Source organism: Culex quinquefasciatus, chromosome 3 (assembly GCF_015732765.1).
Source record: "Culex quinquefasciatus strain JHB chromosome 3, VPISU_Cqui_1.0_pri_paternal, whole genome shotgun sequence".
Classification (NCBI taxonomy): Eukaryota; Metazoa; Arthropoda; class Insecta; order Diptera; family Culicidae; genus Culex; species Culex quinquefasciatus.
The window spans coordinates 184,314,989-184,342,256 of record NC_051863.1 but is presented as its reverse complement, the minus strand read 5'-3'; the positions used below and the strand labels follow the sequence as shown (position 1 = coordinate 184,342,256).

Sequence of the window (27,268 nt, the reverse complement as noted above, 5' to 3'; positions counted from 1 at the left end):
TTTTTTTGTGTGTGGTTTGTGTATTAGTTTATTTGCGAATAGTATTTTCAATTACATTGTACAATATTCGTGCATTTATTATTTAGAGTTTGCTGACCATCGACCGCAAGCATGCATAGCAAAGGTAGTGCTTATCGAACAAATTTGAAGTACTTTTTACATTGTAACACTCCGACATACGCCGTGATTTAGGCTCAGCTTTATAATGACTATTAATTTTGTTGTTGTTGCAGTTTTTTTTTGTCATTCTAACACACTGTTTCACTGCTGTTTCGGTTGTTTCCTCTGTATCGTGTGCTGTAAAATACTTTATGTGCTACGTGGGTGTGAATTTCATTTTTCTGTTGTAAAAGTTTGTTTTAGAGTACATTGAAAGTGCTTCTGGTCATTATCAATCTACAAAAATATCCATTATGTGACTGTTATGAATAAATACAAAGTTAAGGAAATAACGTGGAAGAATGTTGGATTACTTTTGGGTGAAGGTGTGATAGAGGACAAGTTTGACAAGTGGTACTTAACAGTTAAGATGGCACATATATGCATGATAAGTCTAGTCTATTAAATTCTTCTGTTAACAAGAATGTTTCCTAATATTATTATATATAAAAAACAGTGTTTTGTGCATTTGTTTTGTATGTACGCTAATCACGTGTGTCCATGGTCAAATCTTGGACCATAATTGTTCGAAATTTCGAGACGCAGGTCTGTCTAACATTGATTCTCGAACCACTTATATTTTAGAGAGATAACAAGTAAAACAACTAGCTTCAAACAGATGAAGAGAGTTTGGTTGATTTTCAGTGGTGGGGTTATCAGACAGATGCATGTATCACTATAACGGTGTCCTTTTCTTAGTATCAATAGTTTGTGTCTACTGGGTGGTGTTAGAATCGGGGACTGACCGGACAGTCGTTTTATTTTAAACAATGCTCTTCACCTCTTCCGGTGTGGAAGATTGTGCTTTAACCTACTCTCAGAATAGTCTAAAGCGTGGAATTTTCCTTCTTAACGTGTTTGCATTCTGCAATCAAACTCGAAAAAAGTGTATCTTATCACATAGGGGAGACTCTTGTGTGATCCGCCCTATCTGTCTGTTCAATGTTCTACTTCGTCATTGTCGTCCACGCTTTGATCTTGTTGCGTTTCCGGTGGTTCTTCGGGTTCGGTAGCAAGTCCCTGGGCTTTGTCCAGTGGCATGGGGAGTACTTCCGGTGGTATCGCCGAGTACGTGTCGTGGATAATGTTCTTGAACTCGAGGATCGTTTTCATGGTTGTGGTGGTCGGTGTGATGATCTTTGCGATGTCATTCTCCTCCGGGGGTGGTGCCAAGGTTTCAGACTCGGCCGCCGGTTCCGGTTGGGCGTCGTACTTGAGCTCATCGTACGGCTGTTGCTGTGGAATATGAGCAATTTGCGGTGGTGAAGCAACGGGTGGTTGCTGCAAATCCTGGATGCCTTGGACGGAGGGAATTGGTTGAAGCATTCCTGCAGCGGCATCGGCAAATGCCGGTGGTTGAACCATCATCGGGGCCGGTACTAAGATCTGTACGATCGAGGGTTGCTGAATCATTACCGGTGCTGGGACCATCGGAATTTGCGGTTGCAGCAGCGGCTTCAACAGCGGAATCGGCGGCTGCATAAAGATGGGTGAATCGATGGGAATCTGCTGGGGCACGATGCAGTGCGCAATTCCGATCAGTCGTGTGTGGAAAGACTCCATTTGGGAGACCAGTTCCGGCAGGGATTCGTCACATAGAACGGGATTCTCTGTGGGGTAAAAGGAAAACAAGGTCAAATAGTGTTCGATTTTTTTTTTCACTTAAGTATCAACATACCTTGGAGGAAAATCTCCAACTTGTTCGGAACTCCATGGTTGCTGCACCGGGTTTGCGAAACAAGATCAACCGAAAGCACTCGAATCATGTTGTTGGAAAGATCGGCCGTGCACAGCACCGGTAGACCGTGGAAGTCCTTGTCCATCGTGGTGAGCAGGTTGTAGGACGCGTTCACCGACTGAAGCGATGGCAGGAATGTCTGGAAAGGTGATTTGTTTAAACGGATGCTTAACAAGAGATATTGAAATTAAAAATTACCTTGGACAACTCCTCTAGCGTGTTCAGCTTGTTGAACGATAGATCCAAATGTTCCAGGTTCTCCATCCCGATAAGATCGTCAGGCGTGATCGTTTCGAGCATGTTGTGGGCAACGTTTAAGATTTTCAAGTTGTTCAGTCCCATCAGCGTTCCGTCTAGTGATTTGAGCAAGTTATGCTGCAGTCGCAACTCGTAGATGATCGAACCGGAATCCACGAGGTTCTCCATTCGACCGGTTAGCTTTTCGATCTTATTGTGCGACAGGTCCAGAATTCGTAGCTTCCGCAGACCGGTCACTTCTTGCAACGAAAATTCGTTCAGCAGATTGTAGCTAAAGTTGGCAATGATTAGTCCCTTCATGTTTTGCAGAGAACCGTTCAGGTTGGTCAGTTTGTTCTCGGCCAGTTGCAGGTCCTCCAACCGCTCAGCTTCGATGAATTCGTCCCTGCGCAGATGGTTAATCTCGTTGTCAAACGCGACCAGTTTGGTGAGCTGAGACGATCGTGCCAACAGTCCATCGAAAGACTTCAACCGGTTGCCGTGGAGAAACAGCGAGTCCAAATTTTTCAGATACTTGATCTCCATGGGCAGATGATCGATCTGGTTATTTTGGGCGAAGATGGTCATCAAGTTTGGGGAGGCCAGCGGAAGTTCGTCGTCCAGCGAGGTCAGATGGTTGTCGTTGGCAAACAGTAACTTCAACTCGTCTAGGTGTCGCAGAGTTCCGTTCAGCGTGGTCAGATTGTTGTGGCCGTAGTGCAGCGAGATTAACGTTCGAGGCATCGTATCGGCATCGATCCGCTGCAGTAGATTCGATGCCACAATCAAGTGCCGCAGGTTTTGCAATGACTTGAACGTGTTCCCGTTGATAAACCGTAGATTCCCTTTAGCAAAATCCAGCGTCCCAACGTTCGGCATGTGCTGGAACATGTCCGCCGGAATCTCCTCTAGCCGGTTCTCCGACGCACTAAAGTACTCTAACCTTGGTAAATTCTGGAACGTGTCCACCGGTAGTTGACTGAAACGGAGAGAACAAAGAACAACACTTTAGTTTCTACAGATAATTCAATTAGTTGCAGGCGACAAACGATCAATCGAGATCAGGCCGGTAAAGTCAAGAGGTGACCCGCGGGGGTCAATTGGAAAACATTTATTCCGAATAACGAATGAGCAGCAGCAGTAGCAGCGCTGACTTCGAGCTGGGCCAGACATTGACTTTCCGTTGAAGAGTTGATGGGGTGGGAACAAAATACACGATAGTGGTGGGTGCTGCTGCTTCTGCTGGCTCGTTGGATGCCGCGCCATGATTGGGTCGGTTCGTGATTGAGCGGATCGGTGCTTTCGCTCGCGGTCAACGTACAAATGGGCTGTCCACGTGATGGAAAAATGTGACTTGGTGTTGACTGTTTAGCAAGAAGTTTGGTTTGTAACGAATATCATAATGGTTGTACACGAATTTTGTAACAAATGTATTCAAGGCAGTTGATTTTTCTCCCAAATTTTTAAGGAGAGGAAAGACCAATCGAAACTCCCAATAAGAAACGCTTGCAATTTTTGGGGCAGTCAGTCTATTGTATACCTTCTTATGCATTGAAAATTTGCCGAAAGTAAGTCGAAGCTTTCGGGTCAGGATTGAGTCAGGACTGTACTCAAATCAGCACGTTTCCAGCGGAATTCGTGTAATTAATAATTATGTTGACCAATGTTCAAAAGCTGACGTCAGTCGACATATGATCAATCTATTTCTTCTCTCTTGCCATAACCAAATCAAGCGATCGTTTATGAAGCGCCACGCGACTTTAAATCAGTCCACTTTGTACTAAATGGTGGCGCTTAGCTTGTTTCCCCCCTCCCATCATTATAAAATATGTGGTTTGCCTGCTTGGTGCATGATTTCGTTGTTTTTCATTTTTTTTTTCTTTGACTGACTCGACCCCCTCCGACAACATCGTTTATCTTCATCATCATTAGCATCGGACCGAACCCGAACGCATCCAAGTGCTACTGGTCTTGGATTCTGCGACTGTGTCTGCTGGCCTGGCCAGCAAAAATCAGAGATGTGCGGCTAAGTATATGACTTATTCTGCTTTCCATCTTGATGGCTGACCCATTAATCTTCGTACCAATAAAATAATAATAAATTCCTTTCAGCGTTCTCCCCGGTTCCACGGGTTCCCCACTCCCAACCCCACAGACTGCGAAATTTGTCCATTTCACTCCGCCGCGCGGCCATTTCTCCGCGCATGACTTGGACTTAATTTAATTACATAGTTTTACAAATTAATTATCCCGCGTGTGCCGTTGCGAGTGCAATCTCGGACTCTTTAGATTGCTCTCAAAGAGTTTCGTTCTTTTTTTTTTTTTTTCTTTTTTGCTGTACGATGAGGTTTGGTTGGGTGGATTCCCGCGGTGGCGCCCCGATTCTCGGAACATTTTCTTTAATTCAATTTGAATTCTTGTGCTGCCGTTTTTTTTGCTGCTGGCTGGAATTGCTTTTCCGCCGTTTTACCAATCTGGAATGCGATTAAAAGAAGACGTCTTCTGCAGCAACAGTGGAGCATAAGTGTTCTGGGTGATTGACGGGAAGGAATTCTGATGCATTTTTCTAGAGTTTAACTTTTTGTTGACACAGATTTCATGAAAGGTGCCAACTGCTACTTTGCGCTCTTCGATTATCCAAAAGTCTTCAATTCAAAAGAACCTTTTTTTTTTAACTCATGATTAAATCCGAACGCTTTGGAAAATTGTGTTTTCAATCAAATTATTCTCTCCACAGCATTGCCTTGGCGTTCTCGATTGCGAGATTCCTACTCGAAACTAGGACTCCGAAGGCTTGATTGTCGAGGCAGTTGCAAACCCCTTTTTACACCTTAGCTTCCATCCACCCTGGGATACGAACTGACGACCTTTGGATTGTTAGTCCAACTGCTTACCAGCGACTCCACCAAGGCAGAACCCAGGGAGTCCCTTACACCTGGACTAAGCTATCGACCTAACCCTTTAGGTTAGACCGGGGCCAACATTTACTTCCCCATCCGACGGAAGGCGTGGTCAGAAAAATCTCGTCTCGAAAAATGCCACCGGGACCGTCTGGGATCGAACCCAAGCCGACTGGGTGAGAGGCAACCACGCTTACCCCTAAACCACGGTCCCGGATAAATGTGTTTTACATTGTCTTAATTTTGTCTGTTGAGGCAAATATGTCCCCTGAACTACTCTGAAGTAAAGTAAATGTTTGAATCCAAGATGGCGGTGATAAAATCAATCATTCAATTTAGAATAAAATGGCTCGCATAATTCGATTTTGATGTGAAAAATAAAAATTGATTTGGTTATCCGAAGTCCAGTACAAACCTTCGGATAAGTTTGGTACAATGTTTATCAGAGGCGCCGACTAGTCCAAAATGTTGGGGGCACGGTTGTTTTCCGAAATCGTTAGGTGAGAGTGGCGATTTGATGTTTAAGTTTATTGTATATCACGAATTTTACCAATTTGAATATTACGATGTGATACAAGTTTTTTTCATCCGGAATCCATTTTTTTTGAAAAAAGATAATTTATTAAAACGTGATTGAGATTATATGTTTGGAAGGCGAATTCCTTCTAATTGGCATATTCTCACTTATTTTCCAGAAGTAACAGTCAATAATAAAAATGATCAGGTATTTAAAATTCAACAACACAAATATTCTAAAAATAAAAACAAAAGTAAAAAGTAAAAATTTAGAACTTTAGAAATTGGAAAATACACATTAAAAAAACAACATTTTTTCAAATCTGCAATTGAGAAAATAAATAACAGAAAAAAAAATTCCAAAATTTAAAAAACTGTAGGGTTAAAAAAAACTAATGGCTTAAAAAAAATTAGAAATCAAAAGTAGAAATTCAGAAATTTAAAAAAATCAGAAATTTGGAAATTACAAAAAAAAATCAATGTTTAAAAAAATCGAAAAATTAACTTCAATTTATTTGTTAAAAATTTAATAATTTGAGAATTTAAGAATTTAAGAATTTAAGGATTTAAGATTTTAAGATTTTAAGATTTTAAGATTTTAAGATTTTAAGATTTTAAGATTTTAAGAATTTAAGAATTTAAGAATTTAAGAATTTAGGAAATTAAGAATTTAAGAATTTAAGAATTTTAGAATTTAAGAATTTAAGAATTTAAGAATTTAAGAATTTAAGAATTTAAGAATTTAAGAATTTAAGAATTTAAGAATTTAAGAATTTAAGAATTTAAAAATTTAAGAATTTAAGAATTTAAGAATTTAAGAATTTAAGAATTTAAGAATTTAAGAATTTAAGAATTTAAGAATTTAAGAATTTAAGAATTTAAGAATTTAAGAATTTAAGAATTTAAGAATTTAAGAATTTAAGAATTTAAGAATTTAAGAATTTAAGAATTTAAGAATTTAAGAATTTAAGAATTTAAGAATTTAAGAATTTAAGAATTTAAAAATTTAAAAATTTAAGAATTTAAGAATTTAAGAATTTAAGAATTTAAGAATTTAAGAGTTTAAGAATTTAAGAATTTAACAATTCAAGAATAACCAAAAAGATACACAAACGGTTTTTAATAAAATCAAAAAAAGCATTATGACAATTTGATATGACCAAAAATTTGCAATTTTTTTAAATGAAATCAAGAAAAAAATTACCTAAAATTACTCAAAAAAAATATCAAATTTATCAGCATTTTTTTAAATGTAAAGCTGTCATAAAATGACCATTTTGAAAAGTGTTTCAGTTCATTTTCGCTAAATCCTGATCTACAATGACAAATCGTAGAATGTTGCGTCTGCAACCTTGATGATTGTTTTGGCAAGAGTTTGCGTAAGTTTGCTCTTGTATACTAAACTTTCTGGTTTTCCTACCTAGTTAGCATAAGAGAGCGCAGTAGTATAGATGAAACGTTGTCGATTTAGAAAACAACAAATGTTTTTGAACTATTTTACAGATTCGCTTACAAGAATTCTTTCCAATCCCAATTCAGTTTTAAATATTATTTTCAATTATTTCTGTGATTTTTTTTTGTAATATTAAAAATAAGAATATTTTTCTTCCAAAGTTTCTGGGGGGGGGCACAATGTATGGGCTGCCCCCCCTGCCCAATTTTAAGGGGGGCAAAAAGTACCGTGCCCCCCCAGAGTCGGCGCCCCTGATGTTTATTAAAAGTTTTTGTCACATAATTTTTTACATCAAGTCTTGCTGTTTCCAACAGTTTTTCAATGAAATGTTGAAATTTTGGCTTGTAATTTTAATTACCAGTCCACATATTTTACAAATTACCAGTCCAGTCAGCATATTTTACAAATTATACAGCAATTCCATTTAAAATGAGCCTAAACCGAAAAAAGCTCACAATTTTTCTGGGGGTTTCTTGGCTAAAATAATTAGACCCGCATTTTTTTGTTTGACCATAAGGGTAACCTACACCGTACTAGGGTGGTCACGAAAATGGTCATTTTCGTCATATTTAGCAAAAACCACTTTTTTCAAAAAATCATTACTCCGCTCCATTTCAACCGATTTTCCGTCAACCGTTTTGGTACCAAAAGTTGCATCTTTCGATTACGACAATTTTACCACAGAGAACAGATGTACATCTTGGTTCTAACTTGTGTGTAAACCGTGTAAACTAAAAAAATGCGTTGCATACAATCTTGCATCAAAGAAATTAGAGTGTGCAGGATACGCTTGGCGGCGCCACCGTCGCGGCTGAGAATACTTGACTTAACAATTAAAAAGGCTCAATAACTTCGAAAGAAAATAAATGTTAATCTCGTTTAAATATAAAATTCACTTCTGTATAATTCCAGTTGACTAAAAATAATGCAAAAATGCATTAACATCAATTAAAACATAAGAGAAAATTCATTCAAAAAATATTTTTCAAGCGACAACTTAAAATAGTCCCTTTACACATGTTATGTCCGATTTCGTTTTGTTTACCTTCTTTGGCGCGTAAAATTACAGCCCTCTGATGAAGGACAGTCAGACATTGGTCTGATGTCGTTCGTACGGAATGCTTTATGCAGTGATTAGATGGTCCAACGTTCTGCTACTGTAGGCCATCATGATTTTGGAAGTGGCGCTATCTAGGCGGATGGTGCACACCCTAGCTCTTTTCAACATATTTTGGTTTGAATTTGAATTTGATTTTACCCAAACACGTATTGGTCATCGCTTAAATTTGGAAGTTATTGCAGTTTTAGGGAAAAAGCAGATTTTGTTGCCGATTTCGGCATTTTCTTGTTTTTTGCGCGTGGCGCGTTGAAAAACTCAGTTTATTTTTTTTAAATCATATCCCGGAAACGTACGGTTCGACATCGCCAATTTTTTGATAATTATCGTGAAATTTTCCGAGGAATCCGATAAAAATAATTTCAGACATTGGCTCTTTGGTCCAGACACGGTCAAAACGCCATTTTAAGTTTTCATACGACTTTTTCAAAGGTTGAGCTAGATTTTTGACACTTCTTGCTATTTTCATCAAATAGCCAAACTAATCACCTTTCTTTTGCGTCTAAGACAGCTAAAATTGGATGAAATGACGCGGAGATATGATTTTTTGAAAAAAAAGTGGTTTTTGAGAAAAAAAATACGAAAGTTGCCATTTTTCGAACCACCCTAGCACGATGTAGGTCACCTTAATGGCCAAACAAAAAAAATACGGGTCTAATTATTTTGGCCAAGGAATCCCCACAAAAAGCTTTTTTCGGTTTAGGCTCTTTTAAAATGGAATTGCTGTATATTTATGTCACTACCGCCAACTAGGGAAAATCGGGACTACAGTCTGAATAGGTACAGTCATCCCTCATATTCGGAACAGCTTACAGATCGGCCAATGTTAAAAAAATCATAGCAAATCGATAATTGAACATAATGATTAGCCTTTACCTTCATGTGAAAGCTTTTCTTGGGATCTTTCGATTGATATATGGACCGACTGTAATTTTTAAGTTTTATATAAAATTTTCAAAGAAAAAAAACCTTGAATTCTACAAATTCGGAACACTTTTTTCTTATGGATGTAAAAAACATGTGATTTACTCTAGGAGTACATATTTTTTTATAATATAATGACTTCACACACTGAAACCAACGAAACTCAAGCTTAGTTATGTTTTTTGAATGGTCTGATATCTTTTTTTGTGAAAACATCAGTTAAATTCAGGTGTTCCACAATTGTGGGAGGCACAATAACATTCCACAATTATGGAACAGGCAATTTGGAGGCAGTGTTTTGCTGCTCTGAACAAAATAGACTTGAAATTCAGTGTTTGTTTCAAAAGTACTACTTTAACTAAGGAATAGCACGAGAATGTCCAAATAAATGTCCTAAAAATATTAGGATCGCCAGAAAAAATGCATTTTGCATGTTATTGACAAATTATCACAAAAGTGTTCCGAATTTGTGGGTGTTTCGAATATGTGGGATGACTGTACAATAGAACCTAGAACAATGCAATTGGAAATCAGAGTACTGATTTTGTTGTTCTGTTCCTGTTTTAATCGAAATCAATCAAAAAAATCAATTTAATAGAAAATATGTTGAATTGTAATGTTGTAAAAATTCTTATCGATTACTAAGTTTATTCACATTTCAACAACCAAATTTGAATTTCTAGACCAACATTATTTTATTTTTTCATTTTCTGGAATACCCGGGTTTTGGAAAAATCCCGGGAATTCCAGGATGGACGCACTAGAAATTATTATATGATTTTTCTGATTTTTGTTTAATCGTTCCTAAACGGTGTAATTTCTTATCAATACAATAGAAATATGTTTTCTTGTCATTTTTATAATTGTTTTTTTTTTTTTTAATTATGTCACGATTTTTATAATATGTAAAAAATGTGGACATAATGTTAGTTTAATATTTAGATTCTTGCTACAAACAGGCTTCATGCAAAACCGGTACAACTGCAGAAGCAGGTTTCATTCATAAAATTGTAAACAAAGTTATGATTACGGTTATTGCAACTGATGGGATTTTTTTTCTCTTTCTCTCTCTCAATGGCTGGTACCAACTTGACACTGAACAAGTAAGAAATAACAGTCGTAATGGGTTATTGCGCTAAAACGGCCGTACCTCCCTGACTGATACGAGTCCAGAGCTGACCAGAGAGCAGCAGAGAGGAGCAGAATCCCAGAGCAAACATGAATGACTGATAACGGGCTGATAATCGTCGTCGGCGGCGGCTTCGTCACTGGGCTCCAATGTTTACACCCGAACGGCGTCTCGTCTCGATCGTGACGACAATTCACCGCCCCGGAGAGAATCTCCGGCGAACTCCTCTTCGCTGGTGTGAATCAGTACAAATGTGCAATATGTTGTTATTGCTTTTCACGTGATTAATGAGTGCAACCTCCTCATTGACAGCCGCGGTGCAGTTGCTTGGCGGGAGGAGGGTTGGCCTCCAAACTGGTCGATATTTATAGCAAATGGGACACATTTTATTAGATTTAGGAGAAAGTAGTTTGAGAGACGTGTCTTGCCTCTGGATTGATTAAAATTGATTGGAAAAGAAACCGTCTGATGGAGGTGCATGGTATTTGAACATGTTTGGTATGGCTTGGAAACAAATTTACTCGAAATTCCAATGTCTAGATGACGTGAAACCATTTCCCATCACAATTACATCCAATTGAATCCAACTGTTGGTGACTGGTAGCTATGACAATTACGTTGACGTTGATTTCTTCTGCGCTTTGGATGCACTCGAGAAGCGGCTCTACAAACGAAATTAGCCTGTCCCCGTCCTCAAAAGCGACTGGTACAACAACTACATCAGCTAAACGTGTTAAATCATCAGGAAGGATCAAATTGAAATCCACCCACACCCGGCAACAAATTAGCCACACATACAAATTGTGGCTCGTGCCCTAAACCCATTTATTTCGCTGCACTGATATACTACTACCCGTAGGGCAAACGCTGAAATTTTTGAAAAAAATTGTAAAGAGAAAATGTTGGAATATTATTAAAATTAAATCAAATTAAGTTAAATAAATTAAGTGCTAAAGGAATTTATCCCAAATCAGAACCCTTTACCCTACCGCAACAAGCACTAAACCGCAGCAGAAAGCATTAGAAGAAGAATGCATGGTGCGCGAGCCCTTTTGCGTGACAAAGATGCTGCGAGAAAGTGCACGCGATAAAACATGGAATGGCAATAATCAGAAATTGTAATTACGGCGTCATATCAACAGAGACTATCCAGCTGGAAGAGGGCAGAGAGAGAGAGAGAGAAAGGCAAAGAAATGCGCAGCATCCGGAGTGGAAAAGTTCAACTGGGAAGTGTTGGGGTTTTAAAACGTGCATCCAAGAGAGAAGTACGTTTAGTGGAGACGCATGGTCGCCATGCGGACTGTCGAAGGTTGAACGCGTCTGATGGGAAACGAAACGAAGCAGCGTTAGGATTTTCCGTAATTCGTTCAAATTATTATTCTGGAAAACCCCCTTTCCATTGAAAATTTACATTCGTGTGATTCATGCGCAATGTGTTACGTGGAAAGAAGAGGCTCACTTTCAACTTCGGTTGATCCCAATACGTGTTGTAATGGTCGGTACACGGTGTTGTTTATTATTTTCATAATCTACGCTCGCTCACACAAACGTGTACGTACCATCCTTTATCGCCGGATTTTCAGCTGAATAAACATTCCTTTTACGGTTTGTTTATTTCCGACGGTTTTTTTACCGCCCATCGATCGTCAGGAGCGAACGGAAAAAAAAAAAATAAATCAACCGTTATGGCAGGAGTGGGAGCCTTGTTGTGGGACATAATCATTCCTCATATTTGAATGTTTTAAAACATACTTTTTTACAAAACAAAGCTATTTTTTTTATACATTTTCACATAGAATAAAATTCCTCAATTTTTATGTATTTTCTCAACCTCCGGCCCGCGACTGTGCCAATTTTTAGCCAAATCGGTTAAGGGTTAAGGATCGCTTTTTATCGTTGAAGTTTGTATGCGAAAACTAATAAAAAAAATTGGGGAAAAGCCTGGGGTAAAGCAAATATTTCGAAATTCTGCCAAAAGGTGGCGTTAAATGTATCGGATCATTGTCAACTGTGAGATTCCTTTGTAAAATTTTATGACAAACCACTTTGTCGAAGACCGCAAAACGTTCCGAGTTAACCCTGACGAGTTAACGATTTTAAAAAGAAGTTGTTGTATGAATGGATTTTTTTTTAACCAACTTCAACACTAAAAAGCGATTCTTAACCCTAAACCGATTTCGTTCAAAATTTTTACAGTTGCTTATTTTTGTCTATGGAATTGAATCAGGGGATATTTCTGATATTGATTTTTTATTGTCACCCTAGTGATGATTAAAAAAATAAGATAACATTTTCTCATTATATTTCAAAAATTAAATTAGGAAAGCTTATTTCATTTCTATGCTTTTAGCATAAAATTTTAATAATTTATTGAGCGAGTCCACGAACAGGGCATACCCCTTTGTATGGGACGTCGTTTGGACCTCATCAATCTGCCTGAAATTTTCAGAGGTTGTTTGTACATTTAAAACTAGCATCTGGCCAAAATATGAGCACTCTAGGTCAACTAGAAGTGGGGCAAATCGGGACACAAAGTTTGAAGGTTCAAAAACGTAAAAAATCTTAAAAAGGCTATAACTTAGGCAAAATTCAATTTAATTTCAAAATTCAAAATGCATCTTAAAGGGCTTTAAAAATGCAACAAAATGCAGAGTAGAGCATCCAAATTGGTTAATTCTAAAGGGAGTTATTGGCATTTTAGTGAAAAAATAGCATAATTTTCAAACTCAAATAAAAAAGTGTTCCATCCAGATATCAACTCGGTTCGACCTGCAGCTTGTAGGGAACATCTGGAACTACCATCTGAGACTGAGAACGCTTTGGGTAAGGCAGTTTACCATATTAAATAGACACTTTTACTTTTAGTAAATTTTTTGGTTGTAAATTTTTGCTCGGGGGACCCCTTAGATTCCATTTTATGGTGATAATTTTATCATATTCGTGTTCCTGAGACAATTTCACAATAGAAACATACATTAAAATGTATATTATCATCCATTTTAACCCTTTAAAAAATGAAAGATAAAAAAAAATTAAGAAGCTTCTTTTTTTCTTGTGTCATCTAGTATCCTTGGAAACGAACTTGATTTTCAATGAATGTGAATCAAAGTTTTTTTTTAACTTTAATTATGTTAAGGGTTAAAATAGATGAAAACAAACCTTTTTATGCATGTTTCTAATGTGAAATTGTCTCAGGAACACGATTATGATAAAATTATCACCAGAAAATGGGATCTGAGGGGTCCTCCGAGCAAAAATTTACTACCAAAAAATTCACTAAAAGTAAAAGTGTCTATTTGATATGTTAAACTGCCTTACCCAAAGCGGTCTCAGTCTCAGATGGTAGTCCCAGATGCGCCCTACAAGCTGCAGGTCGAACCGAGTTGATATCTGGATGGAACACTTTTTTATTTGAGTTTGAAAATTATGCTATTTTTTCACTAAAATGCCAATAACTCCCTTTAGAATTAACCAATTTGGATGCTCTACCCTGCATTTTGTTGCATTTTTAAAGCCCTTTAAGATGCATTTTGAATTTTGAAATTAAATTGAATTTTGCCTAAGTTATAGCCTTTTTAAGATTTTTTACGTTTTGAACCTTCAAACTTTGTGTCCCGATTTGCCCCACTTCCCGTTGACCTAGAGTGCTCATATTTTGGCCAGATGCTAGTTATATATGTACAAACAACCTCTGAAAATTTCAGGCAGATTGGTGAGGTCGATGCGAGATGGGTATGCTTTGCTCGTGGACTCGCTCTTAAGATTTTGCTTTCTTAATTTTTTTATTAAATGTTTCTGTTCCATAATAATTAGAATCATTCTCCAATCGGCTCAAGATTTTCTGGGGGTTCCTTGGCCGAAATAATTAGACCCGTATTTTTTCTACCAATAGGGTAACCTACGCCGTGCTAGGGTGGTCCTAAAAGTGGCAATTTTCGTCATTTTTTTCAAAAACCAATAACATAATTTCAGACGTTCTTTGGTTCAGCCATCCTCAAAATAGAATTTTTGAAATTTCATTCGACCTTTTCAAATGTTTGTCTAGATTTTTCGGTCTACAAACTATTGAAAGGCCACTTAACCATCATTCATTTGCGTCCCAAAACAGCAAAAATCGGTTGAAATGGCGCGGAGTTATGATTTTTTGATAAATTTGGTAAAAAAATAAGAATATTTACATTTAGGACCACCCTAGCACGGTGTAGGTCACCCTTTTGGTCAAACAAAAAAAAAGACAGGTTTAATTATTTCAGCCAAGGAACTCCCAGAAATTGAGACCGAGAGGAGAACTTTTTTCCGGTTACTGCTCTTTTCAAATAGAATTGCTGTATATTAATATTTTCAGAACCATTAAAAATTTCATCTCATTTCATTGAATAATCAATTTCGTCAAAATATTATATATTTGAAAAAAAAAAAAAAAAAATTGATTGTTTCCTAAAAATTTACACAAAGATACTAAATAAAAATTACTTACCGTAAACCGGGGTGGCTTTGATAGGATTTCATTTTGTTTTTGGAATATTTTCCCACTGGTAGGGTTCTACCTCAAGATTATAATTTAAAAAAAAACATGTACTGGGGGCCACACAATGTCCATGCACTATTTAAAAAAAACAGTTTTTTCAATAGTGTTTAGAAAAATAGTTATGTTAAAAATTCTTAATTTAAATTCCGGGGTGACTTTGACAGTCATAGTTTTTCTTGTTAAAATCATATTTAAAATGTTCAAACATTTTCACTAAATTAGCTGATATAGTTTTACGGAAAAAAAAATCAATGTTTATATTTAGTTAATTAAGTTTATAAGCGATTTAATAAACTACATATTAATTTTAGGTAAAATTGTTAAATCGTATTTTTGCCTGGAATTTGTTAAAACTAGTTTTGTATAGAAAATTATTGATTTATATTGCATTTTATACTGAATTCGAAGCACGAATCACAAGTTTTCACATTTTACATGAAATTCTTATAACTGAAATTGCCTATATATACAGCAATTCCATTTGAAAAGAGCCTAAACCAAAAAAAAAGTTCTCCGATCGGGCTCAAAATTTTTCTGGGGGTTCCTTGGCCAAAATAATTAGACCCGTATTTTTTTGTTTGGCCATTAGGTGGCCTACATCGTGCTAGGGTGGTTCAAAAATGGCAATTTTCGTCATTTTCGCAAAAACCACTTTTTCTAAAATCATATCTCGCGCCATTTCATCCGATTTTAGCTGTCTTAGACGCAAAGAAAGGTGATGAGTTTGGCTATTTGGGAAAAATAGTAAAGTTCCAAAATCTAGCTTAACTATTGAAAAGTCGTATGAAAACTTAAAATGGCGTTTTGACCGTGTCTGGACCAAAGAGCCTATGTCTGAAAATATTTTTATCGGATTCCTCGGAAAATTTCACATAACATATCAAAATTGGCGATGTCGAACCGTACGTTTTGGAGATACGATTTTTGAAAATAAAAACTGCGTTTTCGACGCGCCACGCGCAAAAACGGGAAAATGACGAAATCGGCAAAAATCAACTTTTTCACTAAAACTGCGATAACTTTAAAATTTCAGCGATGACCTATACATGTCTGGGTACCAAAATTTTCGTAATTGAGAGACGCAACTTTTGGTACCATAACATCTATAGGTCATCGCTGAAATTTTAAAGTTATCGCAGTTTTAGTGGAAAAGTTGATTTTTGCCGATTTCGTCATTTTCCGTTTTTGCGCGTGGCGCGTCGAAAACGCAGTTTTTTTCAAAAATCATATCTCGAAACGTACGGTTCGACATCGCCAATTTTTGATATGTTATGTGAAATTTTCCGAGGAATCCGATAAAATATTTTCAGACATAGGCTCTTTGGTCCAGACACGGTCAAAACGCCATTTTAAGTTTTCATACGACTTTTCAATAGTTAAGCTAGATTTTGGAACTTTTACTATTTTTCCCAAATAGCCAAACTCATCACCTTTCTTTGCGTCTAAGACAGCTAAAATCGGATGAAATGGCGCGGAGATATGATTTTAGAAAAAGTGGTTTTTGCGAAAATGACGAAAATTGCCATTTTTGAACCACCCTAGCACGATGTAGGCCACCCTAATGGCCAAACAAAAAAATACGGGTCTAATTATTTTGGCCAAGGAACCCCCAGAAAAATTTTGAGCCCGATCGGAGAACTTTTTTTTTGGTTTAGGCTCTTTTCAAATGGAATTGCTGTATATATATATATTTTGGAGATTTTTTTATTGTATGCCAAAAACAAATATTATTTATTATTTAACCTTCTCCTAGTGGAAAATTGTCCAAATAATCCGAAAATGCATTCCCTTTTCCGACTCAAAATCATGACACAAATTTTATAAAAAGTTCTTCTTGAGGTAGGTGCTTTGAACACTCATCTACCACGGTCAGTATGATTCTAAACCATTCCGTACGTATTTTAATTGTACTTTTCATGTTGCGGAAAAATCGCAAATTTATCAAAGTCACCCCGTTTTACGGTACAATTTTTACCGCGTTTACTTTAAATTAAGTTTTTCTTTTTCGAGGAACTTGAATAAGATTGATGTTTTAATAAATGAGTAAGCAAAATATTAGGTATATTTTTCAAAACAACTTTTATTGTAATGAAGTTTTGTTTGATTTTTTTAAAGCTTAATTGATAACACTGAAAATAAAGATTGCTGCATTTTGTTTAATTCCTCAATATAAGTCAAGAAATCAGAGAGCATAATTATATTTTTGCCTCAAATTTCAACAGTTTACAGGAATTTGAATTTATAATGTTTTTTGTAGAGAAGATTTTAAACCAAATTTGGTTTCAATAAATTTCATCATGCCTCTTAAAAAAATATTGTTGTGTTTAGGAAATTACACTAAAAATGGCAAAGATTAATGAAATTGAAAAGTTGATGTTATCAGGGTATTTAAGTGCAATCGGTTGAAATAATTACTATACAATTGTAGAAGACCATTCAAAATAGAAAAAGATGAAATTATAATTTTTTTTGAAAATGTTTATATTTTTTCTTTAAATCAAGATATATGAATATTACTGCAACACAAGTTTATTAATTTGTTTACTTTTCAACTTCAACTTCAACTTCAGAAAAATCAGATCTGGCCCGCAGGGCCGAAAGGATGGGCACCCCTGCATTAGAGTGATAATTTTTATATTACGGGTTATAATTGTTTTGCAATCATGTTTTTGTTATTGAAAATTTGGAAGAAGGATAAATTTGTATTACCATTCTTTTTATAAGGTTTGAAAATATACAAAGGAAGATAAATTAGTACAAGATTATAAAATTTATGGAAATTTTAATTTCTGTTTTAAGAAAAATTTCTAAATTTCTTGGAAAAGTATAAAATTTATATTGATTTACTCTTAGATATAAAAAAAAATTAATTTTAACGACAAATAGAAAAAAATAAACCGTGATCCCAATCTTTTGGAAAGCTTTTTATTAATTTTGATTTATGAAGTCACAGATCAGATAAAGACGTAGGGGAAATATACCCATTTTAATCACTCTAAGCCGTTTGACCAATTCTCATCACTTTTGCTGTTTTCCGATATTAAATCAACATTTTCAGATGTATCAACAATAGAGAGTTGCTTGCTCACTTTTATTTGAGCTATTTATTACTTTGGAAGAGCCAAAAATACTTTATGAAAGCTGTAATTCATTATCAAAGTGTTGATAGGCCGATAATAGAAATAGGCTGAGAAAGGGTATGGTTCTCCTACATTTTTACGACAAAAATATTTTTATGAATTTATTGAAAATTTGCAAATAATTTTGGTAGCGGTAATTTGTAAAGCTTTTTTTATTTTGTATACCCCCACGACCAACGCCGTGGGAAGAAAACTTTGTACTTGGCTAATCGAAAATTTTCCCAAAAAAAAGATTTTAAAATTTTGCCATAAAAAGGAAGTCAAAAGTCGATCATCCTACTTTATAGTAGAGCGCGGTAAGGCGGTTACTAGGGGACTTTCATCATTTCAAGACAACGAAGCGAGCACTTTTTACAACCGACCCCAACCCACAACGTCCGAAAGGATCAGTTACAGGGCAGGTGGTGGCGCGGCCACGAGGGGATGAAAATCTGTCGTTTTTTTATTTTTTATTTTGTTTGAAGTGGTGGCGGCGCTCGGTGCGGTGTGTGCTGCTTCATGCATGGCTGCCCGGTGGCTGATAAGCGTCGAATTGGCAATTAATTAAATTTTGACGTTTATTTATAAAATATTATGGCGCTCGGCGGTGGCGCTACAAGTGACCGCGGCCAAGCTCTGGGGGCGCCACCAATCCTGGCGGTTGTGCCCGAACGGACCAATGTGTTTGTGTGAGCTTACGTGTGTGCTGGAAATACCGATGCCCCGACGGAAGCAGCGAAAAACGTTAATCAATTTGTAGTACGCGCACAAGTCGTTTGTTTTACTTTGAGGGTACTACGAGGTTTGTTTGTGTTTTTTTTTTTATATATTTGCAAAAACTTTTATGCCGCCGTCGGCATTTCAGTACTGATATGAGTGTTGTGGATGATTGGAGCTAATAAATCTATCATTTTTCTTTTTTTATAACACAGCAAATTTGTTGTTGTTGTCAGGTGTTCCTATTTATCGTCATTACTGTTTTTTTATTTATTCCAAATATACATTAAAGAGTTATTATAAATAGCTTAAACCTCGTTTGAAATTTTTTAAATTAAATGTATCTTTATTGAACATTCTTATGATAATTACATTTCATTTACATACATATGGCTAAATGCTTTTCATCTCTGTTGTATTTTTCGTGTTATTATTACTGTTCACATTCATTCATTTATTTCAAATTGTTTTACATTTTTGTATTTAATCGAATATATTTGGGTAAAAAAAAACACTTAAGCAACTAATCCTAACTTAAAACTAAAATAGAAATTCTTTGAATTATTCAAAGTTTTGCACCCACGGTTGTTGTCATCTCGATGAAAATGTTCAGAAGTTCTTGTGGTGAAAACAGGTCACTACTGAGCAATTCTCTGAGATTTCGGTCATTCGATTTTTTTTTGTATTTTTTAATCCGACTAAAACTTTTTTGATGCCTTCGGTATGCCCAAAGAATCCATTTTGCATCATTAGTTTGTCCATATAATTTTCCGTGCAAATTTGGCAGCTGTCCATACAAAAATGATATGCAAAAATTCAAAAAAATATGTATCTTTTGAAGGAATTTTTTGATCGATTTGGTGTCTTCGGCAAAGTTGTAGGTATGGATATGGACTACACTGAAAATAAAAATGATACAAGGTAAAAAAAATGTGTGATTTTTAATTTAACTTTTTGTCACTAAAACTTCATTTGCAAAAAAACACTATTTTTATTTTTTTTATTTTTTGATATGTTTTAGAGGACATAAAATGCCAACTTTTCAGAAATTTCCAGAATGGGCAAAAAATCTTTGACCGAGTTATGATTTTTTGAATCAATACAGATTTAAAAAAAAATCGAAATATTGGTCGCAAAAATTTTTCAACTTCATTTTTCGATGTAAAATCGAATTTGCAATCAAAAAGTACTTTAGTGAAATTTCGATAAAGTGCACCGTTTTCAAGTTATAACCATTTTTAGGTAACTTTTTTGAAAATAGTCGCAGTTTTTCATTTTTTAAAATTAGTGCCCATGTTTGCCCTCAAAGGTAAAAATATATTTTTGAAAAGCTGAGAAAATTCTCTATATTTTGCTTTATTGAACTTTGTTGATACGACCCTTAGTTGCTGAGATATTGCCATGCAAAGGTTAAAAAACAGGAAAATGGATGTTTTCTAAGTCTCACCCAAAACAACCCACCAAATTATAATGTCGTTATATCAGCAACTATAGGTCCGATTTACAATGTTAAAACATGAAACATTCGTGAAATTTTCCGATCTTTTCGAAAAAAAATATTTTCAAAAAATTAAAATCAAGACTAACATTTCAAACGGGCCAAACATTCAATATCACGGCCATTGGTCTCAAGGTCGTATCAACAAAGTCCGAAAATGAAAAATATAGAGAATTTTCTCAGCTTTTCAAAAATATTTTTTTCAAAGGTGGGCAAACATGGGCACTAATTTAAAAAAATGAAAAACTGCGACTATTTTCAAAAAAGTTACCTAACTATGGATTTAACTTGAAAACGGTGCACTTTATCAAAATTTCACTAAAGTACTTTTTGATTGCAAATTCGATTTTACATCGAAAAATGAAGTTGAAAAATTTTTGCGACCAATATTTCGATTTTTTTTTTAAATCTGTATTGATTCAAAAAATCATAACTCGGTCAATGATTTTTTGCCCATTCTGGAAATTTCTGAAAAGTTGGCATTTTATGTCCTCTAAAACATATCAAAAAATAACAAAAAATCTAAATAGTGTTTTTTGGAAATCAAGTTTTAGTGACGAAAAGTTAAATTAAAAATCACCATTTTTTTACCGTGTATCATTTTTTTCAGTGTAGTCCACAACTTTGCCGAAGACACCAAATCGATCAAAAAATTCCTTCAAAAGATACAGATTTTAGAAATTTCACATATCATTTTTGTATGGACAGCTGCCAAATTTGTATAGAAAATTATATGGACAAACTCATGATGCAAAATGGCTTCTTTGGGCATACCGAAGGCACCAAAAAAGTTCCAGCCGGATTAAAAAATACAAAAATTAAAATTAAAGAAAAAAGACCGATTCCGTAGAGAACTGCTCTACATCCGTTGATGCTGGTTGGTTTTCCCTCGGTTACTGACTGAAGCCAGGAGGTGTTGTGTTCTCTGCAACTTTTTGCCGCAGATTCAACGTCAATGGCTGCAGATTTGGAACCACTCGAACAGATCCCGCTCCTGGTGACACCAAAGCAGGAAAATCCACGTCCGTGAATGCTGGTGTTGTTTTGCGACGATTTGATTGGTCCCTCGTCGTCGCTTGCTGTCGATTTTTCACAAACTCAGCTCGTTCTGGGCAGCTCCGATTCTTGGTCGAATGGTCGCCACCATCAACTTAAGAGATTTGAGCTCTTCTTTCAGCACACTCACATCCATGTCGAACAGGCCTCGGAGGACCTGTTTCATAGGGCGTTTACCTGGATCGTCATGGCTGTAGTATTCAATCTTTGTGTTGTTCAGGAACTCCCGAACGTAGTTGTAATCCTTTCTGGTAGGTAGCAGAATTTTGAGTCCATCAGCACATAAGCGAATGGAAGCTCGTAAAGCACCAGATTTGATAAACCCGGTCAGCCACTTTCGCACCGAGTCCGATGACGATGTTTTCACAAAAATGGGTGGCAACTTTTCCCGTCGTTCAAATTCTTCCTTCTCGCTCACGTCCACAGGGAGGTTAGCGAACTGGTTTCCAGACAAATTTTGAGCGTCCTTTCTAAAACTGCCTGGCTTTGCAGGTAGCGCTTCGGCATTCTTTAGCTTCTTCAAATCTGCCGACCCTGCTGGCGAGGACCGCCTCTTTTTCTTGCCATGAGGCATTTTATGAACTTTTTAGCACTTGTTTTGATGTGTGAGGGACGCACGTCTGACTCGCTGCTCTGTCAATAGCAAACTCTGCTTGGACTTTGTTGTTTTCTCAAAGTATAGATTTTGAATTGAAATCAGTTGATTAACCGAATCAGTTGAAAAAAGCCAATTTTTTAATTCGTCTCAACTTTATTGATTCAACACATTTTGACAAGAAAAAACAAAAAAAAAATGTTGGCTGTTGGGGAAGATATTTTTCTGTTTCCTTATGTACTTATTTAATTATTTGTATAACTGTGCATGTTGGCTTGTGGCGCGTTTTTTATCTTCTATATATATGAAAAACGAACGCGAATCAGTTCAATACGCAGCGTCAGATCGATGTGATGTGCAAGGATGTTTTTTACGCCAAAAAGTGACAATTTTGGCCACTCTGGGACCGATTTCGAAAAATATGCAGATTGCAAGGAAAAAGTTACGTAAAATCAAATTTTGATCGCAGGAGGCTAAATAAGCAAACAAACTCAAAACGTCAAGAAACGAAAAAAAAGACAAGACAAAGTTTGTCGGGTTAAGCTTGTTTTACATAAAAAAAATAAATGAACTCTTATTCACTAAAATACATGATTCAATAACTGTTTCGCTGACAAAAAGAACCAACAAATTATGCTATTAATTTTGATAACCTCAAATAGGCGTAAGTTGGGCAAGTGTAACAAGCTAAGGAAATGCTCGTTAAAACACATTGAAAACATAAAAAATCTGTCGGATTTTATGATAATTGTCTTACTTTCAAAGAATAAGCTACTTAAAAATCATGTTTTGGACCATACAAATTTGATTTTCAAATTATTGATTTTTCAGTACGTTTTACTCAACTCGTGGGGCAAGACGAACAACCTGTTGAGGCAAGAGGAAAAATGCATAAAATAGCATGTCAATTTGCTAACAATTCAACTTAGACACATCAAATTAAAATGTATTTGAAACGTTTCTTTAATTTTTAAATGAAATAGAAACATTTTACTAATTTGATAGTTTTTTGGAAAAAAAACATCAATTTTCATAATATTATTATATTATTTCATAATGTACAAATTTAAAATCCATATGTTACACTTGCTCCACATGGACAAGTTTTTTTTAAAAGCTCTTAACAAAAATAACGAAATGATTTAACATAGGGGAAATATGCCCATTCTAATCACTCTAAGCCCTTCGACCAATTCTCATCACTTTTCCGTTTCCCAATATTAAATCAACATTTTTAGATGTTTCAACAATGGAGAGTTGCTTGCTCACTTTTATTTGAGCTATTCATTACTTTGGAACAGTCAAAAACACTTTATGAAAGCTGTAATTCATGATCAAAGTGCTGATAGGCCGATAATAGAAATAGGCTGAGAAAGGGTATAGTTCCCCTACTTTATATTAAGTGTAAACTGTTCTAGGAAAAATTGCATTTTGATAAAATGAGCCTGAAAACGAACCTTTGTACCTTCCAAATATAAAAAAAATAAAGGAATTGAACAAACACTAGAGCGTCCAATTTCCCGTCCCGGGAAAAAATTTCCCGGGAATTCCCGGGATTTCCCGAAAAAAAATATTTCCCGTTTCCCGGGAAATTTGTAAATTTCCCGGGAATTCCCGAAATTCAAGCGGAATGTTCTGAACTTTTTTTTTTAAAATGCTCTGAAAAAATAATAAATGATTTTGTTCAATTGAATGTATTGTTTGGATTATATATAACTTATCAGATTATCAGAAATTATGCCTTTAAGGCAACTGGGAATAGATCTTGTTTAATGAGTATTAAATTATTACAATTTGGTAAGCTTTCAACAGATTGATGTAATTTAATCAAAACAATATTAACTCCTTACCTCCAAATTAAAATTGAGATTTTTATACGTTTTTGTTTACCATGATCAAATGAGATGAAAATCGAATTTGTGCAAAAAGAATTAATTCAATTGGTTGAATACCTAGTTCTAAAGAAATTACAATTTGAAGTAAAAGAATTATGAAGCACTGATGCAACTACAGGTGTTAGAGGGTTAAATGTGAAAAATAGAAGACTTTTTGTGGATTGATGTTAGTTTATCGTGTAATTTAAATTATGCAACATGATAATACAAAAAAAGCTCCTGTGGTCTATTGGTTACAGGTTTCGTTTGATAAACGGAAGGTCGTGGTTTGAAACCCACATGGCTTGGCACCACCTTTCCTCGTACTTTTCACATGTTTCGAGGACCGGCTGTGCTCTGTATATTTGCATCTGCGGAGTGCGCTGGGCCCAACCGCAAAATGTGCTTGGAGGGACAAAAAAAAAAACTGCTTAGCAAGAGTCCCGGGCTTTTGGGATTTCACTGGGAACACATCCTAAGTAGCGTAATAAAAAGTGCACTTCAGTTCTAGCGACACATATGGAAAGTACAACAGCACAGAGGAAAGGAAAAATGTTACGGCGTGTGGACAGATCAACACACTTGCTCAACAATAGCGCGTGTGCTTTGTTCCCCAAATGCCCAAGAACAGCAAATTGGCAGCCTCTGCAGATCTAAAAATAGATCAGCAGGTCGACAATAGATCAAATAAATGGTCGCAGTGGACTCATGGCAATCAAACAAAAAAAAAAATGATAATACAAAAAAAATATTGATAAATTACCTTCTATTGTTTGTTCTTAAAAAAATGCAAGAATATATTCAAAGCTTGCTCAAATATTTGAAAACATTGGGTTGTTTGGAGTAAAACCAACACTTAAAAGCTTTACCATTTGTTCAAGAGCTGGAACCAGTATTTGTCATGAAAAACATAATTTCTGCTTGTTTTTTTTGTAATTTCAATAAACTGGTCACAGAGGCATGTTTAAAATTTCTCATCAAAAAAATACCAAAATACATTTTCATGTATTTGAACGATTTTTTACATGCAGTCAAGCTGTTAATTGATCATCACACTTATTTAAACCATTAATGTTGATTTCGTATACAATTTTGTTGCTTAATATTTATTAAAACCAAGACCATAACAATTTTCAATAAATTTAAAATTTCCCGGGAATTCCCGGGATTTCCCGGAAAATTTGCTGAAAATTTCCCGTTTCCCGGGAAATTTGTAACCCCGGGAAATTGGACGCTCTAACAAACACCATTCAATCTAGTGTCCCGTGACGTTTACGATAGTACGAGCGATTGTTTCTCTTGCTTCAAAAGGTCGTCTTGCACGGAGAAAAAAGAGTTCCGAAAATCGTGAACAAGCGTTCATGAAAATGAGAACTTTGTTCGTGGTTCCCATTTTCATGAACGCTTGTTCACGATTTTGGAAACTCTTTTTTCTCCGTGTGACCCACTTTCCCCTACAGTCGGTTTGGAATGAATAGCTTTCGAATTTTCTAAGTGTTAAAGAAAATATTTGTTTTTACGGCAAAATTAAACTCTTCACTGTACAAGGAAAATACACAAAAACTCAAAATATTTTTGAATTAAATTAAAAAATGCTTATACACACAGGGGAATGCACTTAAAATTGTTTTCAGCTGATTGCACTCTAAATTACATTGAAATTTTGATGTTTTTGGTAAAAATTGTCCCCTTGATTTTTAGAACGTTTTTGAAAGGTGGGGGGAGGGGAGTTTTGGAGAACCTAAAGTCTTCTCGGGCCTGCGAAGAAATTTTGTTGGTCGGTGGTACAATCATTTTTTATCTCAGCTCGATTATCTGATTTTGTAATTTTTCATAATTGAGAATATGTAGTAAACTTTTATACTTTTTTAAAGATAATTTAATCAAACTTGTACCGATTCCCAGTTAGGCTCACCTCAAATTATCATAGTTCATCTTGAGCGTCTTAATGTTCATGTTCATCTCGTAGAAGGATTGCGAGGCCAGGTCCAGCAGCTGCGAGTGCGAAATCGTCAGCCAAATGTTGTAGTCCGGGGTGAAGCGGTCCTGCAGTGCGTCCACCACCTGGTGGAAGGACTCCATCTGTTCGCACTTGACTTCGATCGTGTTGGCGAAGAAGCCGTGCGGCGAACAGGTACACGGCGAGATCTCCCGCCGGACGGCACAGTTGAGCGACGCACTGGCCGTCATGCCGATGATCGTGTACAGTAGGGTGGCCATTTCTTCCTACCCGCAATGGCCTACGTAACACAAAACACTCCCAACACACAATCGGACTTTGAGTTGATAAGTTGATTTGCTGGGTTTTATTCACTCTGTTTAACACGAATTCTTGCTTCTTTTTCCTTTCTTGTAGTGTCACTTCCTCGGCAGTCTAATCTCAACGAAACAACCGCTTCAAAGCACGGAGGGATGGTCCCATGGCTCAGGGGGGTGGGGTTAACCGCGAGCGCACGATTCGGAATCCTTGTCCTCGCCGATGGTTAGTAGGCTAAGGTCAATCCCTCGGCGATGCTCGAATTCGTCTATCAGTGGCGGTCAGCTGGCGCCAAAATAAACACTCACAGGACGGCGTGTTATGGACACATACACATGGTCATCAGGTCTATCAGGAACAGAGAGAGAGAGAACCTGCTGCTTCTGCTACTGATAAGTACCTCTAGTACCCTCAGGAGAACACGGGGCTAGTGATCCTTCCCAAATGTCGAGATTTTCCGTTAAATTTTCCCCCACTAAGAAGTGTCGCCGAGACTCGTTACACCAATCCTTATCAACTATCGCCACAACGGTGGCTCTGTGTGTTCACAGTGCTTCTCTTCCTAACGCTCCTTCGTCACACTATCAGCTGCACTGAGCATTAGCCAGCAGCAATTATCAAAAAAGAAAATCACAAACACTTCTTCTGTTTCTTCTTCTTCCTCTTCTTCTGTTGAACCCAGTCACACTTGTTGAAGGAGGAGGTCCCTTCTATTATCACCACACAACTGGCTTCCCTATCACACACTGGGTTGACTCTGACTGAACCCCGCGAACGTTCCGGCGTCAACGGTCACACTCCGAGTCAAAGTATCTCCCTTGTTGCTTTTTAGCTTCCAGAGGCCGATGTCTGCATCGCAGCGCGGTCGAAAATCTACTGAGAGCAGAACATTTGAATATGTTCCTTTTTAAAACCGTCTCATCTCGCGTCGCGGCGTCGCGCGCGTCGAAGATGCTGTGCGCTGTAGAGCGGGTCGCCGTAGCTGCTGGACGGCCCTGTGAATATGTGGATTGGTCAGTGGACGATGCTGAGGGGGCACACACATGTCCTCGCAGTGGGCAGTGGCATCGGTTGTAGGGGGATCATTTTCGATATCGTCCATAGTCACAGTTATCTCAACGCTGTCTCAGAAATCATCGAGATATTTGTACCCTAGATTGTACCTTTAAAGTGACGCATCGAGTTAAAAAAAATGCTTATTTTTTAACCTTGTGGTGAGGGGGTAATATTTACCCCCATAGCGAGAATCCATGTTTTTTGAAGATTCTTCTATCTTTTGGTATTTTCAGCAACGGGATGTTTTCTGACATCCTTCATCAAAAATTTGATCCAAATATGGGTAGCAATTCTCTTCAAAATCGGCCGATTTCGACCATTTTTGTTCTTTTTCTTTGTATTTTTTTTTGTTTGGCTCAAACTTTGTGGGAACCTTCCCTATGACAAAAGAACCC

General features: G+C 36.5%; 1 protein-coding gene across 2 annotated transcripts; it reads right to left on the bottom strand.

Moving 5' to 3' along the window:
- Positions 1–26,709, bottom strand: LOC6041256 (leucine-rich repeat and death domain-containing protein 1). 2 transcript variants are annotated; one of them, XR_005278395.1, is made up of 5 exons: positions 25,476–26,709; positions 2,096–3,113; positions 1,838–2,036; positions 971–1,769; positions 1–940 (listed from the first exon to the last, which is right to left on the bottom strand). XR_005278395.1 is itself a non-coding variant. In XM_038262261.1 (4 exons), exons 1-4 carry the CDS (start codon positions 25,778–25,780, stop codon positions 1,099–1,101), a joined length of 2,193 nt encoding a protein of 730 aa, XP_038118189.1. In that variant the 5' UTR covers positions 25,781–26,709; the 3' UTR covers positions 1–1,098. The 2 variants fall into 2 exon arrangements, 1 of the variants encoding a protein (XP_038118189.1); XM_038262261.1 differs by having other exon boundaries at positions 1–1,769.
- Positions 26,710–27,268: the final 559 nt, after the last annotated feature.

Coding starts and splice junctions, on each gene's coding strand:
- LOC6041256 (XM_038262261.1), bottom strand. CDS start 25,780: ATGGCCACCCTACTGTACACGATCATCGGCATGACGGCCAGTGCGTCG. Junction 3,114..25,475: donor ATGAACTATGATAATTTGAG/GTGAGCCTAACT, acceptor TCTCCGTTTCAG/TCAACTACCGGTGGACACGT. Junction 1,770..1,837: donor GTTGGAGATTTTCCTCCAAG/GTATGTTGATAC, acceptor TTTACCCCACAG/AGAATCCCGTTCTATGTGAC.